The 17,032-nt window shown below is 37.6% G+C and overlaps 1 protein-coding gene across 5 annotated transcripts in view; it reads right to left on the reverse strand.

The window, feature by feature from the left end:
* The window catches only part of PCNT (pericentrin), a 102,303-nt gene that overhangs the window by 70,289 nt on the left and 14,982 nt on the right, over nucleotides 1-17,032 (reverse strand). For 4 of the 5 annotated variants that reach the window (XM_064515430.1, XM_026107407.2, XM_064515428.1 and 1 more), the window contains 13 exons: nucleotides 13,545-16,031; nucleotides 13,367-13,459; nucleotides 12,948-13,124; nucleotides 11,731-11,986; nucleotides 10,183-10,241; nucleotides 9,820-9,994; nucleotides 8,550-8,686; nucleotides 7,924-8,035; nucleotides 6,033-6,065; nucleotides 4,061-4,325; nucleotides 3,691-3,778; nucleotides 2,456-2,672; nucleotides 840-1,078 (listed from right to left, as the gene is read on the reverse strand). In XM_064515430.1, the coding sequence (XP_064371500.1) occupies nucleotides 840-1,078; nucleotides 2,456-2,672; nucleotides 3,691-3,778; nucleotides 4,061-4,325; nucleotides 6,033-6,065; nucleotides 7,924-8,035; nucleotides 8,550-8,686; nucleotides 9,820-9,994; nucleotides 10,183-10,241; nucleotides 11,731-11,986; nucleotides 12,948-13,124; nucleotides 13,367-13,459; nucleotides 13,545-16,031 (4,338 nt within the window). The remainder of the gene's footprint in view (nucleotides 1-839; nucleotides 1,079-2,455; nucleotides 2,673-3,690; nucleotides 3,779-4,060; nucleotides 4,326-6,032; nucleotides 6,066-7,923; nucleotides 8,036-8,549; nucleotides 8,687-9,819; nucleotides 9,995-10,182; nucleotides 10,242-11,730; nucleotides 11,987-12,947; nucleotides 13,125-13,366; nucleotides 13,460-13,544; nucleotides 16,032-17,032) is intronic. The other variant, XM_064515429.1, reaches the window with a different exon arrangement.

Below are 17,032 nucleotides of genomic sequence, written 5' to 3' on the forward strand. Positions count from 1 at the left end.
AAAAGGGGGGAAAAGAGGATTTGGGAAATTAGAGCATTCATCTAATTCTGATATGCATTTAAATATTGGAACAGATTAAAGAATATATTAACATTCAATCTAAGTCTATTCTCAGATAGGACAGCTGATTTAATAGATAAGAGGGAAGGCACCAAATGTGATTATCTCAACTTTAAGTCTTTGACAATGAAGGTATAAGGTCCACACCAAAGCAAACTAAAATGAGAAGTTTGCTTTCTGATCATTTCTTTCTCCCCAAACAACTGGACTGAAAAATTATTTCTGGTTACTTACTTCAAAAGACACTCCAATGAAGAAAGCAGATATTTCTTAGAGAGGACCAGTTCAGCAGAGAGGCTACTTCCATCTGCTACAGTACTTGTCTGCTCAATTCTCCATTATCGCATGACACGCCACAGTATGCAAGTGCAATGCCTTACTTCTGCACTTGGACACGATGCTGCGCCACCTCACAGACTGTAGCAGAGGGAGGTTCAGGAGGAGAATCTTTTGCACTTGCCTGCATTGGAAATTGTGTAATTATGCTTGACCTCAAGCCAATGAAAAGGTGGATTGGAGCAACACTTGAACCACCTGCCTTCCCACACTGTGCTCCTGAAGAAAAATTCATCTGTGGGAAACTAAGCATCTAACACTGAAGTGCTCTGAACTTCAGAGTCTTATTCCAATAAGCTGCATGCATGCAGCTCCCTTTCAAGCTGAAACTACTATCACTAACTCAAAACATTTAAAAATAAATGCCACTTCTGTTTCACTTGGCCTTCCCAACAGACTTGAGTTTGCTCAGTTCCATACAAAACAGCACTACTACCAATTACCTTTTCCATTTCCTCTTTCAGATGCTTTTCATTCTGCACAGAAATATCTTTTTGTTTAGCAATCTCTTCCTTTAAGTGCTTTATTTCTTCTGAAAGTTCTGCAATATACCGTTTCTCAGACTGGAGGAGAGAGACCTTAGCCTTATGCTCTTTCTCCAGCACAGACACTCGCTCAGACACCTCCATTTCAACTTGACGCGCTGCATCTTGAGCACTCTGTAGACGCAGTTTGGTGATTTCTGAATAAACAGTAGAACAACATTCTGGAATTTATTTTCTTTTAACAAGCCTTATTAATTCACAGCAATAAAACAAAGCTGAATGTTGCTAGTTGCACAATTTCTCAGTAGCCATACCAACTACAGAACAACAGGAAACATTTATGAAAATGACTTTTCTTCTGCTCTACTAAATTATCATGTTGGCATTTATCAATATGAACACACAGAATAATGCGGAAGGATCATAACCTATGGCAGGACATCCCTCATATCAGCAGCAGTCACAGCAGTTGACTTTCTTTGTGGACAATGTAATGACAGGTGACTGAAAGTTTTATCCCCTCTTATGCACATATTCTTTAGATAAAGAATTCCCATACAAAAGCAGACGGGGCAACTCTCTATCTAAACATTCTAGTTTGGGCAGGTTTGATACACTGTCTAATGGAGGGGGAAAAAAAAAGGCCATAAATATAAGCACAATTTAAAAAGGGTTTACTGATCCTTTTAACCAATAAATAGTAGAACAGAGTTAGTCATGTGTGTCATATGGCTAACTGTAAGGTATGGATGACAAGTTCAAAAGATTGTATAGTTTACTCTGCTCCCAGAATGAGGTTACAGATAGAAGAACTACTGTGATTCCTTACCTGAACCTCAAAAACATATGAATTTCACATTGAAAAGATGCAAAGCAGTACATTTATATAAATTACAAGCTTGTATCTTCCAAGAAAAGCAGCAACTGTAGAGAAATTATATAAAACCATGATGATGTAGCAGATCTCATTAAATTGAGCCAGAAGAGGGGCTTTAGCCTAAATTTTGTAGCAGAAGTTACCTATGACAAATTCTGCCCCCTATAAATAGTTTATCTTTGAAAAAATCATCCCAATACATGAAACAACCCGTGGAACACGCATAAGGGAGAAAAAAAAATAAATGAACACATGGTGCTATCAAATTCACAAAATAAAGACTGACAAAAGAGGTATGGAACATGGAACAGGAGTTCAGTCTATTCCATAGAACAGACAAAATAGGCCACTTCAGTAGGTATTAATTTATGATTTGACAGTACCTCTTTCTAGGCATCAAGAATGGAAATCTGATCAACTCTTTTTAGCAACTGCTCCTCAGTTTAGCAAGCTTTACTACTGAATAACCAACTTCAGGTCACCACATCCTTGAAAGTGCAACTCAGCAGGCCCAGAAGAGTCAAAAAGCAAAATGCCCAATCCCAAGTGTTAACATGCTTTAAGGCTTCTCTGTAGTTTAAAGTAAATTAATAACAAATTTTCACATTTCTTCAAATAAGCCTTTAGATATTTAAAGAAAAAAAAAGCCACACAAGCAGCTTACCATTTTACTTCCTAATCCATCAGCTGATCTTACCTTTGATATGTTCTTCTGAAAGTCTAGCACGGAGCTGCTCAAGTTCTAGACAATGCCTTTTTTTGATTTCCTCAATTTCTGCTATATATTTGTCTGACAGATCCATCTTCATTTTCATTAGGTCCTCCTTATACTGAAGTGCAAGGGAAGACCTTAAGGCATCTAATTCACGCCTGTGCTGTTCTTTAAGCTGTACTCGCAAACAGGTAAGTTCTTCCTACATAAGAAATGGATTAGAAATACACCTTTAGCTTTGAAATAGCCATGTCAGAAATGGTCCAATGGAAACATCATATGAACCATACTGTAAAGCACCTGCTTGACAGGCATGTATCTGTTTTCCAAAACCCTGCAGTTTTTGCTCCGTTCCAGCCACTCCACCCTCTACCATGGCAAAAGAGCACCTAGAAGTAAAGATACCCTGGAGCCATGACACAAGGCAGATCAGAGCCTCGGGAGCTGTTTAAAAGTGTAACAGGGAGAGAAGTCTCACAAGCTTCTGGATAGAGAAACCATCCACTCTCAACACTGAAGAATTCCCCCTCTATATGTGCATGATCACAGAACACAGAAGTCATGATCTATGAACACCGTTTCATACTCAGCAAGGAAACAAATTGCAGCAAGTTCCTTAAGTAAATTCTTGTGCAATATACTAAATAAATTTAACTCCTGTAGTGTGTGTACGTCTGGTCTGCTTATCATCCCCTCACTAAAATAAATAAATTTATAAAAATCTAAAACCAAAAAGGAAAATTCCCTTTTGGAACTGTTAGTCAAATTCAAATGAATTGAACCAAGAAGTACCAACCTTAAATGATAACAAAGTACATGAAAACAGATGGCTAAATAGAGGTGGGACCAAATTAGCGTCTCCACCGAAAGAGAAGTGACAGCAATAATGGACACAATTACTACAGAGTTCAAGACAAAAGAGAAACATTACAAATTCTGCAACCTGTGAGGAAGATCTTTGACCAGAACTCACACTTTATTAGGCACAGGATAATCCAAACACAGGACACCAAATTGCAGAACACCATGTTTCATCTGTTCTGCTGTTCTGACAACTATTTAAAGCTGATAATTTACAATAGACTTGACAAAAAACAATGAAGTCTTAATAAATGTCTCAAATACAATTTTAACTGTTTGCTAAGAACTGGGAAGCAGACATCAGTTTTCATATAAGTAATCTAATAATCATTAGAATTTTAATGCAGCAAAAATCTCACCTTATGTTGCTCCAACTGTTGATTTAGCTGGTCAAGTATAACTCTCCTCTCTTTTTCAGTTGTCTCTTCAAAAACTGTGACAGAGGAACTGAGAAGAGAAAATGGTTTTAGGAACTTAAGATTGTACCACGTCACAAATTAAGCTAAATGAACTTGCCAACTTACAATATGGTACTGAAGGTAGGTACAGAGCAACTATAATAGCTATATAGGAAAGTATCTTCCACATTCATGACTTTCTTCGCTGGGTTTCTAACTTCAAATCACCTAATCCCCAATCCCAACATATTTAGAGGCTAACATCATTTTTTACATTAAAAATTGAAAGCATTTGATCATAACCTGAGATTAAAGAAAAAGAATAGATCACCTGATATCCACTGCTTGATCCTGGCTCATGTCTGACTCCAACAATGAATATTCCTTCAGTTCTTGCAGTCTCTGATGCAGCAAAGTCAATTCCTCCCTGTAATTTTCTTCAGCTACTCTTAATTTCTTTTCAAAATAAAGTCTCAATTGTTCTAATTCGGTTTCATGCTCGCTTTTTCTTTGCTGACGCTGCTGTTCAAATTCTTGCTTTAAACGTTCTATTTCCTCCACGTGTGATGCACGAGCCAGGAGCTGTTCTTTTAACTCTGAGATGGAGGCAAGAAGAACACAACATCTCACTACATCCTTAAAAGTACACATCTTTAGGCTAACTCATTCTGTGAAGATGAGCCATATTTTAGTTGCTGGGATGACAGTAAGATACTATCCCACGCACTACGTAAGATGAACTTTCAAAAGACAAAAGTTTCCTTCCTCAGAAGACAGCACAACTGTGTTTCCCGCTTACAGAGCATTCACAGAAACCATCATCATGGAAAGAATCAAGACCACCAGCAAACCATTAACCGTTCTCACTCCCCAATTCTGAGTCAGTGACAAACAGAGTGTTGCAAATTTTTTTAATCCCCACACCTGCTTGGTTAGTCTTTCTGGCTGCTACGACAACTCAAGCATGTCTATTACAAATTTTTCTTTGCTCCAGAGGGTGAAGGAACTTAGTGCAAGATTAATTTTATGGTCCTTTCTTGTTTTTCTAGATAGTTTGCACTAAGTAAAATAAATCTTGGACTACTTTAATGATGGGTTGGCTATCCACTTAAGAGCATTTTTTCCATGTTCTTTGTTAGAGTATTGTATTAGGAAAAAAAGGTATAACTAAGAGCAAAAACCATGAGAGATGGGGGGAAAAAAAAGCTTCCCAGATGGTTTAGGATTAGCTGAATCCACACCAAGACCAACTGAAGATGGAACTCATTTTCAAGAAGAACTTAGAGGAAAGAAGCAGCTTACATTATTCAAAAAAAGAAATTTCAGAAAGACTTAAGGAAATGATTGAAGACACCTCCAGAAATCCACATGCTTGAACAGTAATCAAAATGATTATTATGCTCTAGGAAATCATCATTTAAAGATTAAACCAGTGTTCCCAGTATGGCCTGAGAAAAGATACAGAGAAACACGCCCGAGCCTGTGGTTTGACTAGGAACTCTCAAGCATGGTTTGGCAGCAACTCTCAAGCTCACATCCCCAGCACGCAGTCGAGCTGCTTAAGTATAGGCAGGGGATCATCTCCAAACTAAAAAGGCTGCAGACACCTTCAGGCCACTCACAAGCTTACTTCAAGCTATGCTTCAGCTTTGTCTGAGGGCCTTTCAGTGCTGACACCAAGGAGATGCTGCAGAGGACCAGCACATTCCCAACAAGGGAACACTGAACAGCAGCCTCCCCTCCAGACACACAGCACGTCTGAGCCACTCCAGGTCAATTCACAGCACAACGCCAGATGATGCCCAACGGACAGGAAACAGCCGGGGCGGACCCGGCTGAGTGTCACAGTGCTTTTGTAAAGAGAACCAAAAGAAATGCACGCTTGTGGTGAAAAATTCTCACAGCAAACATCCAAACAGAAAGAATAAGTGAAATTAGTACATGGTTCAAGCCTGCTTTCAAAGAGAGCAGTTGCCAGGTACAGGGATGTGAGGAATCAAATGACAAGAAGAGACCAATGATGTAGGCGAGGGAAATCCAGTCTTGCACAGATAAATTTTGGCTAACTCAGCAAAGTCCGCTGGCACAAAATTAACCCAGGAAAACATTTAACAGTTTTGAACTGGCTGTCATTTTTACATCAGAGCAGTGATTTAATTATCTGGTTGCTGTGTTTTTGATTCATCACAAGGAGTCCTCAGACTTGTCTAAGTGCATTTTCAAAGCATCACTCAAGTAAAGGAAAAGCAGAGTAACACAAAACACCTTCAAGATCTCCTCACACAACAAAGATGCATCCTCACCTGAAACAGGGACTTGCGTTCTGGTCTCACCATCTCAAACCAGATGAAGGAGAAACAGAAGGGGTCCAAAGAAAGGTAAACGCAAGTGATTAGAGACATGGGAAGACATTTGAAATGTTAATAAAGGTTAGGACTACAGAGAGGAAATGTAAGAGATCCAGCAAATACTAAAAAGCACTATCTATACTATAATTCTGTAACATAATAACAGGGATTCAAAAAGGTCAACAAGTTAAAGTCTGACTAAAACCAAAAAAATTAGAATATTAATCTTTTCAACTTATGACCATAAAGTACCATTGGGGACAGGGAGGAAACAGTCATACTTCAAAAGCTAATTACAGTTATATTTGTTAGAAAATTTGAAATGATACTTAAAACAAAAGGCAGTGTAATATCCTTAAACTACCCCAGTAAAAGCAAAAAATGCCATCTAATATTGCAGTCTCAATAGATGAATACATATAGCCAAGGTTAAAAATAGAGTCTCCAGCTTTTTCCCCAACAGCTGTTCCTCTATTTATTATGTAACTGTTGCACACATACAACTGAGGTGTGTTCTATTTTATTTTAGCCAACAAAATGTGCCAGCTCTGATTAATATACTCTACCTGTTGTGTGTAGGTTTAATTAACACACTTTACAGTTGCAACAGAAATCTGAATAAGATATATAAACAATATTTCAGATTGAAATCTACCAGTAATTACTTCCTTTAAAGCTTTAGAACTTTTCCATAATTTTAATGCAGATACACGTAAGATCAAAATAACAAAAAAAAAGGACTGTTACTGTTTAAATGCCATGCACAACATTTTCCTTTTCTTTTTTGCTTTTAGATTTGAGAGGTTTATATATTCTTTCAAACCAAAGTACACTTTTCCAAAAGTGTTGTTTTTAACCTTACAGAAAAGGAAAATCATTCATTCGGATTTCAGAAGTATCACCTGAATGTTTTTATTTTATTAAAAAAAAAAAAGCTTCAGCCCAGGATATTTCTATATTTAGGGACTGAAAGTCTTTCAGAAGATGGTGAACCTCCCATTTCAGTGTCAATGACAAAGCATTTCATTTAACTTACTTCAAAACTGGAAGAATGAAAAAAATAACCCACAAAACCCCAAATTTCTACCTCAAGAACTAATCTAATTGCACAGTTTTGAAATACTTCTGCTTGTATTTGGAGATAAATAGGAGATCAAGCTACTAAAAAGAGTTAAAAAAAATCTCATATTGACAAGAAACCACTCAAAGCCATAAACTAAGTGGTTATCTTTGCTACCTAAAGTTAACTATTTTCTCAGTTGATTTTATAAATCCTTCTATAGTGAATATAAATCAGAGCATGCTATTCCATTGACCAGCATTTTCTTCATTTAAACTACAATTCATTACAACTTCAAATCAAATTTGAAGTTAAATGTAACATGGCTGTTTCTCACTAAACTTTTGTATAGTGTGTAGGAGTGGAGCTTCAAGGCATCAACACAATTAATAGAGAGCAGCAATGATTGCAACATCAGTGGTGATAATAACATGATACTCCTGTTCCCTAGTCAAAGACAATAAAAATGGAAAGAAAATTTTCATATTTCAGGACATTAAAAGACAAGAACAATAACAACAAGAGTGAACACTTCCCCACAGGCATATCATCCTTTTTGACCTTGGAAAAGCTCCCAGTCATCTGACATTGACCCACCACCTCTCACTTCAGAAACCGATCATGTGCCCAAACTACTGGAGCCCAAACTACATGTGCCCAAACCTTCCGTACGCATCTGCAACTTTGCTGTGTTGCTGGTATATGACTAAAAGTCTCTCATATCAAAAATGAGTACTTCTATATGAACTAGAGGCAAAAAATAAAATGTATCAGTTTCAACCATACCACTTAACTCCTGCCGACTTGCTCGGGTACTATTGAGTTGAGACCAGAGTTGCTTGATTTCTTCTTGTGACTGAGTCTTTAGCTCTTCATGCGTCACCTGAAGTTTCTCCAGCTATAGAAAATGTATTAAAATTTGTTTGAACATTTTTGTTTTAATTGCTTGTTTTATATGCAACATAAACAGCCCTGTCAGAAATAGGTGGAAACACTCACTAACAACCAGACTCTCAGCTCCTAACCCAGATTAGCAGAGATACTGAGTAGCCCTTAACTATTGCTAGACCCATTCCTCTAATAGAGCAACAGGTCTGCTCTTGGTGTCATATTTATCACCACTGGCAAGAATAAAGTATCAGCTACATAAAAGGAATGCTGGCATATAAACACAGAGGAAGGAATGACACCAAAGTAGTATAAATGTAGCCGTATTCAGAAGATTTTGAACCATTACGGAATATCCCAGTATATTAATCTACTTTATTAGGTATGTTTAACTTCTTCAATAAAATCATAAAAGGAAAAAAATTAAATACAAACAAGTTGCCCAAATGTTACATATACCATATAGGTTTTGTGAGGTACATACTAATTAACCCTTCAAAATAAAGTAAAGAAATCTTATTTACCTCCTTCTGAATATTCTGTTCTTTTTCTTGGCTTTTCAACTTCATATCTTCTAGGAGTTGGTTATGTTCAGTCTGTAGCTGTTCACGTAATTTTGTGATGGCTAACTGGTGCTGCTTCTCCAAATCTATACATTTTACTACAAAATAAAAACGAGCTCTGTTCAGCAGCCAGCATGGTGGTGTAACAATCAGTAGAACATTTGTGTGACCAAAATAAAAACGCGTGCATCCAGACTAGAATGCTCATTTAAGGCATTCCCTACAGGGTTCACAGGAATAAGAGCCTTCTTGGCAAGGGTGTCAGTACTTGAAGAGCATCACACATGCTTGAAGAGTAAAGGATTTCAAAGCTTGAGATTACCACACAGTGCTCCCTCGTTCCCCACGTCCCATGCTCTAAACCAAGAGGCAGGCAACCAGCTGGAGTCCTACAGAGAAGATGAGACTCTGCTCTCTGCATATGCAAACAAGCATCCTCAACCAGAAGTTCATTTATTTAGAGCCGGGAATCAAACATTTCTTCATGGCTTATAATTACAGAATTTCTCCTACTATCATACTTAGCAGCTGGAAGTAGAAGAGAAATGAACGGGAAGGACTACGAAAGCTCCTGCCAAATGTACTCTGTCTCTGCACTAACTGAGCACTCTCTGAACCACATGAACTTGCTACTACTTCATTCAGCCAAGAAATCTTTGATCTGCCCCAGAAAGAGTCTGCAACAAATTGATCCCAATTCAGCCACAGTGAGCTGCCAAAGAATGTTTTCTTTACAAAACAGTCTTATGACACAGATTCAGGGAAATCTAGTAAAATCAGTGCAGGCTGGGAAGAACAAGACACGTCCTAACAGCAGCCAAGGCCATCAGAATACAGTGAAAGCATCAGGCCCATGACATGTAGGAAAAGGCTGCTCTTTACATCTCAGAGCTGGTTTACTGCCTGTCAGTTGGCATCAGAATTCCAGTACCCCTAAAACTAGATTTCCATTTATTTGAGGAGAGTATAATTTCCCTCACCTCTCACCTTTAATAATATTTTTCAAGGGAAATACATTCTTGTGCAAGTCACAATGCAACACAGTTAACCAGCCCTTAAATAAACAATTTTCTTTCAGTTCTTGTTTTCTGGATAGTCTCTGGGCATTGGCCCAACCTTTAAGTAACATGGATGTATTTTGTTGTTACTTTTTATACAGGTTCTAAAACTCTTATAGTTAGTTTTGCTATTGTTCAATAAAGACAACTGCTTCCCAGACCATGATACTTACTTTCAAACTGTTCTTTCTCAAGGGAAAGAAGCCTCAGCTCCACTTTGAGTTTTTCTAATTCCATTTCCAGAGTTTTCTGCAGTTTCTCCATTTCAGTCTGATGCTTTTCAGAAAGCTCTTTGCGCGTGCTTTTTAAACGCATCTCAGATTCCAATTCCCAGTCTCCTTTAAGAGTCTAACAGAGTAGGACACATGCATTATTAAAGCAAACACACTTAGTAAATACTGAGTACTTTTTCTGGGTTTTCATATTCCATCTATTTGTCCTTTGCAATAAATACAGTAGAATGGGACTCTGCTATGACAGCTTTAGTTTACTGAAAGCAGTTTTATCTTTTCCTGTATGAAGAATAGAATTTGTACCTCTAATGTCTGGACACGTGCCTCTTCCATTTCCAATTCTATTTTCTTTCTCTGATCAACTGTGAAATAAAATACTATTTATTAATAAATTTATATAAAATATCATGATAAATGACAAGAGATATGGAGGAGATGAATATTTCAAAAAACTCAGGGCTTGAATTGGGAGGCGCACAGCAGTATGAGATACTGGGTCCTATCCAAATCTGCTATTTTCTTATATCCCAGTATTGCTCTTTCATTTTTAGAAGAGATAAGCATCGAGCAGTTTTAACTGCAAAGACAACCTTAAATATTAAGTTTAGTGTAATTAACAAAGCAATATCTGCTTAAATCTACAGAGAACATGATACCAAAAAATAGACATGAACTGCTGCCTTTATTCCTAAAGATACTATTTCAAAAGTCTATTGATACTTCAGATAAAAGCATTTCGTAGTGAAATGCTGGTAAGTGTTTGAATCATCTCTGTCTTCTGAGACACGGCAAGAGAACAGCAAACAGTGGGAAGTAAGAAACTCTTCTCTAATTTCTTCTAAAAATGCCTAGGAAACAGAGTGGAAGAGAGATGCTACCATTCTGCTGAAGTATCATGCACACCAAAGGCTTTTTCCTTCCCAATTCCTCTTCAGATCCCTTCCAACTTCCTGTTCAGTATCTTTATTCATCTGCAAGAACCCTGAAAAGGCCCATCGGTCCCCTTCTCCAAGCTTCAAAGTACCGTTATCTTAGCTTACAGTGTTATTTCAAGTTTTTCAGTGGGAAATGAGAATCCAGAAACCCCGAGATGGTGCCAGCTCCCCAGCTAATGGTCAGTTAGAAGAAGAAATTTCATCCAAATTCTAAGATAGAGTGTCCCTACACTCAGAAAAGCTGGCATCATGCCCAATCATCATTTTCCTAAAAAAATTCCAGGTTAGGTGTCCTGCATCACCTATTTTCACACTCTCTTTTTGAGCCCCTGCATTCAAGCACTCTTAAATGGCTACATTCACATAAAGTGACATCTTGGTGATGCCAAAACACAATCTTAGGTCAAATATTTCACCAAAGATATCCGGCTGCAGATATCTTACTGAGCCTTTCAGTTCCTTTCAAACTCTTTCTCCTACTTTTGAAAGCACTCAAGCAAGCCAGGAAGCATTTAGGTATTTTGTCAGAAACACAGCACTGAAGTAACTGCTGACTTAAGGCTATAAAAGCCCTGAAGAAACGTAAGAGAAGAACTCTACTCTTCACACTGATGAAACTCTTTGGGAGAACTCCATCTAACACCTCCAAAAAGCAAGTAGTCCACGGCACTGTTGTTTTGCAGAGGTCACAACAAAACACCCAGGTAGTCGGAAAGGAATTAAACTTAGGTCTGGACAACTACTTTTTTCATATAAGCCATGTACTCTTGCACAGGCCAGTCTGGACCCTATCCCTATTCATGGCAGTGGCAACTCTCCCTCAAAAGACCAGCTCTACACCAAGATAGAAATCTGTGGAGGAAAAAAGTATTTATGGGGTTTCAATTTCTAGCCCATTATTCCCACATTTTAATACCTAATTCTTGTTGATGCTTCAATTTAAGGTCTTCTTTTTCCTTCAAACATTGTTCTTTAATCTTCTCCAACTCCAGCTGATGGCGGCTTTGCAGAATCGCTACCTCCTGAGCACGCTTATCATTGAGCATCTCCCGTAGTTCCACAAGGGCAGTTTCCTTTTCTTTTCTCAAGTTAGACTGAGTCAGCTCAAGCTGAGATGTGTGCATATTATTTAAGCTTAGGCGTAAAGCTTCCAGGTCAAGGCTGTGCAGTGTCTGTAACAGAAAAGAAAACATTTTTCCCCTTGCCTTAATAAAATGCATTCTCTGTTTTTTCAACTGTTTGCAGACCTCTAAGTGTTGCCTTTCTATATTTGGAAAGCCTTTGTTCACGGATGGGAAAAAATCCTGAAAATATGCTGACTTTTGTTACAGCAAGACTTGCAAAACCTTTTCAGTGCAAAGTAAAAGATTTTCCTTACCTGCCTCTTAAGTTAATCTCCTACAGAATACCTTGCAGCTGCCCATTTCCTCACAAAGTCTTCAGAACAGAAGACAACCAAACCCCTCCCTTCAACCGGCTGTTAAAAAATTCCTCGTTTGCTATGGTTATAATTTGGTACAAAGCAAAACTCTGAAGTGGTATTGGAAAAAATGGAAGTGGAAATAAAATTCACCATGTCTCATTAAAAAATTGTTGAATATCCATCAGTTAATAGAGGCAACTAAAATAGACTGAACTTCTGAATTCTTAAATGAGCCAAAAATCACACCAATATCTAGTAATTAGACCTAAGACTAGTCATATTCTTTGCATTTCAACTTCGCATTAGTGGAAATGTTCAGAAACCTAACAAATATTTAGAGGTGAGAAAGTCAAGTTTACGTATGTAAATTTAGTTCCTAATTAAATTATTGGGATAATTAAAACAAAGCTTTTTTTAAAAAATAAAGTTTACTTGTTAAACTTAACAAGACATGAAATATGAGAACGCTCTTTCTTTATCCATCAATTTACATATCCAATTTTATTCAGAATTGCTCTTAAGATACAATTGCAGTAAGAACCTTAGAGAACTACCATTGAAAATATCTACTACTACCCATAAGGGGAACACTCCTAATTCTTCAGTCACACCTTCACCTAAAACAGCACACACGGTGTGCACAAAAAACAAGGCTATTGCAAAGTGAAGGCTCCAAGTAACTGCTACAGTAATTACTGTCTTTATTATACCTGTGATTGGATCTGAGCTTGCTCAATCTCTGCTTTGTGGGTGGCTTCCATTTGATGCTGAAGTTCATCCAGCAGCTGCTGCTGTTCTTTATTTAGTGCAGCACGGAGCTCCTCCATTTCCTCTTCATGTTTAGTGATCAGCTCAGAAATTTCACGATCATGTTCTCGTTCATGTACCTGCACAGAACACTCAGATAAAGAGCTTTCTTAAAAATGCAGTCATTTAGCACTTTGTCCCTCTTACCAACTGGTGAGTCAGAATTCTCCCCTTGCCTCCCTCCTGCCAAAATCGAACCCACCACAGGAAAAAAAAAAAGTCAATACAGATTTTAACACCTCCAAAACATTTGTTCTCCTTAAATGACAAACAACACAAGATGAGTTTATTTTTCTTAAATAAACCTCATTATACAGCTTACCTTTTTTATTAGAGCAATCTGTTCCTTCCTTTCTTCCTCCACCTTCTGCTGCTTTTCTACTTGCTCCTTTATTTTGGCATTTAATTCTTCTACCTGAAAACAGGGATACAAACATTTGCAATGACTACTTCAAGTATTCTGAAATCCCAAAACTGCTGCCACTATCAGGGCTGCCTACCTCTTTCTGGTGTGTCAAACTCACTTCACTCATTTCTTCATGATGTTGAGACTCCATTTTATCAATTTTCTCTTTGTAATGTTTCACCATCTCAGACTGTGCTTCTTGCATAGTTTGTGCAGACTGAACAGACTCTTGCAAGTTAGTTTCCAGCTCCAACTGAATTTTCTTCAAATGAGTTATTTCTTCAGTCAGCTGGCTTTCTTTCTCATTGTATTCAGTACTTTTTGCCTCTATTTCAGCGCTGAGTTTATGAATTTCGAAGTTACTGGAGTTCAACTTTTCCTCATATTGCAATCTTTCACACTGCTGTCCTTCTTTGAGGTTTTTCACTTCGGTATTAAGTTCGTGTATGTTTTTTTCAAGATTCTCTACGATGCTAACATTCTCCGCTAAGGCCTTTTCTGCTTTTATTAGATCCTGCTCCTTGCCAGATAATTTTTCTTCTAAAGTTGTTTTTTCCTCCAGTAAGAGCGTTAAATTGTGTTCTTTGTTATTTATTTCAGCTTTGAGCGACTCCTGCTCTTTCAGCAATGTCTCTTCTAATATGGTTTTCTGGCCAAGCAGCTCAGCTATCGTCTGGTTTTTGGCCTTCTGAGCATCAAGCTGGGTTTGCATTTGATCCCTTTGACTTTGCAAAGCTGCTAACTGACGTCCAAAAAGAGACTGTACTTCACTTGTTACAGAATCAGAAGCAGTTTTCTGCTCTTGAACTTCTTTCACTAATTGCTCCTGAGTTCGCAATTGTGCCATCAACATTTCTCTTTCCTCCTTGAGGTCTTTTACCATTTCTTGCCAAGTGAAGGACTTTGATAGCTGTATTACAGACTCGTCAGCACAATGAGGTTGGCGTCCAACCTCATCCTGTTGCTTTACTAGAAAGCTTATTTTGTTTTCAAGTTCTTTCTCCTTCTTTGTTTTTTGATCGAGCTCCTTTTCACAACGGGCCCGTGCCTCACGTTCCTCACTCAGTTCCACATGCATACGAGAGAGCTCAGCCATTACTTTTTTCCATTTATCAACAGCTTCTTGGGTTTCCTGGTGAGACTTGTTCAAGGCTGCCTCCTTCTCATGGAGCTGCTCAGTTAGCTTCACACATCTCTCTATCAAGCAAACGTTCTCATCATCCTTTACATCATCGTTGTCACTTATTTTATGTTGCTGCAGGGAGCTATCTGACAAAAATGAAACAAAGGCTTCTGCTCCCATCTCAGTCTCTTCAGAAGTTCCTTGAGCTAAACTGCTAGGGCACATTTTCTCATCACGGCCAAATTGTAATAAAAGTGGAACAAAATCTGTACTGGGTTCTAAAAGCATATTGCTGTCTAACTCACATTTACCTTCTTCAATGGCATAACCTTCAGAATTGTCTGATGTGTATGACTGTTCTGGTCTCTCTGTGGAGATGAGATATTTAGCCAATATGCCTTCATCACTGGTGAAAGAGCCTACTTCTAATGAATGTTCTTCAGACAAGCTATCAGCTTCGTAACTTTCATTTTCATTATTCTTTTTGAGCTTCTTTAAATTCTTAACTTCTAATTCACCTCTTGAGGAGTCTACTCCCAAACCATGCTGGGACTCTAGTTCTTCATGAACTAACTCTTTTTCACCTTTAAGCTGGCATGGCTTATTCCAAATCTCTTCAAGCTCCGCTCTCTGCAACTCTGACACCTCTGGCAAAACTAGTTTTTCCTTCATTTTCATTAACTTTCTATTGCAGACAATCTCTTGCCTTGAATTTATATTTCTTTCAGCCTCAACATGTAGCTTTTCATTTAATTCCTGGATGAAATAATTGAGTTTCTGGATCTCTTCATTCAAGCACTCTTTTTCTTGTTTATATCGCTGGGCTTCCTTGACCTGTTCTTCTGCATCAGAAAGCTGGGATTTGAGGCCAACAATTAAATCTTTGTATTTAATCTCAGTTTCAGATTTTTCTCTTTGGAAATCTTCCAGTTGGTTTTCCATTTTTTTTCTCAAATTTTCTCTATGAATTTCAGACTCATGAAGCCTATTATTTAAGTCGATTATTATGACATTCAAATTCTGAATGTCTTCCTCAGAATTGAGAGCAGAGAGCTCTTTTTTTAACTGTTCAAGTTCATTCTTATATTTTAAAATCACTTCTTCCTCATACACCTGCTTGACTTTTGCAATCTCATTTCTGTGGCATTTCTCCAGTTCAGCCCTCAAGCTCTCCAGCTGTCTGCAAGTATCCTTTTCGTGATTCACTTTGAGTTCTTCAATACGCTGCTGTTCTTTCATTTTGGATAAGGATATTTCATTTTTTAACTCTGTTATTTCTGAGTCCCGGAGAGAAAGGGTATGTTGTAGTACAGATAAGGTAAATCTTTCTGATGTCAGTACATCCTGAAGACTTTTAATACTTTCTTCTTTTTCTTCTATGTTTTTATATAGTTGTTGCATTGTATCTTTCATACTCTCTTCCATTTGGGCAAGCAGATTTTCTTTATCTTTGGTATTCTTAAAAATAAAATATTACATATGAAATAAGCAATTGAAATATGACATATTTTAATTTCCATAAAACTCCAGCTTTTAATATCTCTTCACAAACAATGTTTACCCTTAAGTGCAGAGTATTTCATTGGCCTAGGCAACTGGATTTTTTTAACATGTCCTTAAGAGTGGAAAAAACTACTGGAAGACTCTTTGAATCTGGCCACAAATATCAAATTTTCTGAGGAATAACAAATGGTATGCCACTGACTCCAGAAAGAAAGAAAATAGTGGCTGCCTCAGACTTTGGGTATTCTGAATCAAAAATATAGAAGCTACAGATACCCGTCCTTCTCACATCCATTTGTACACAGAAAAAACACTCCTTGCAGACAGGGGTAGGCCAGCAGAAAAGCCATGTCAAATTTTCACTCATCTGTCCCCCCTCTTAAAAATTTATGGCTTTTAACTATGGCATTGATGGTTCTGTCCTTAAAGGAAATCAGATTTTTCTAAGCTGTTTTTCATATATGTTACTAATCATGATCCCCGTGAAATTTGATTCTAAAGAAAGACTTTTCATGACCATACCGTCACTGCTGGCCAGAGCTAGCATCAAATTCTAAATGCATATTATGACACCTCCATATTTAGAATTTTTAACTTTAAGATTATTTCTTTATTTGTAGTACTTGTTTCTGGAATGAGTGCATCAAAATAGTCCCACAGAAGCACTTCACTTTGTTTTGCATCTGAAACTAACATGCTTACAGATACAGTTAAAATGCTTATCTGAGAGCAAAACTTGAGTAACTATTCAAACAACAATTACAAAAAGTTCTTAAATTCTCAGCACTGGCTGAGATATCAACACCTTCGAAAGACTAGACTTTAATACCATGTTGAAGAACAGTTTTAGTACTGGTTCAATACTGAAGCATCAATGCTATCTCATGCTAAAATTAAATGTTCAGTATATGCTTCTCTTCCAAAATGAGCCATCTTGGCTTGCAAGATCATGACAA

Source organism: Dromaius novaehollandiae, chromosome 7, assembly GCF_036370855.1.
Source record: "Dromaius novaehollandiae isolate bDroNov1 chromosome 7, bDroNov1.hap1, whole genome shotgun sequence".
NCBI classification, from domain to species: domain Eukaryota; kingdom Metazoa; phylum Chordata; class Aves; order Casuariiformes; family Dromaiidae; genus Dromaius; species Dromaius novaehollandiae.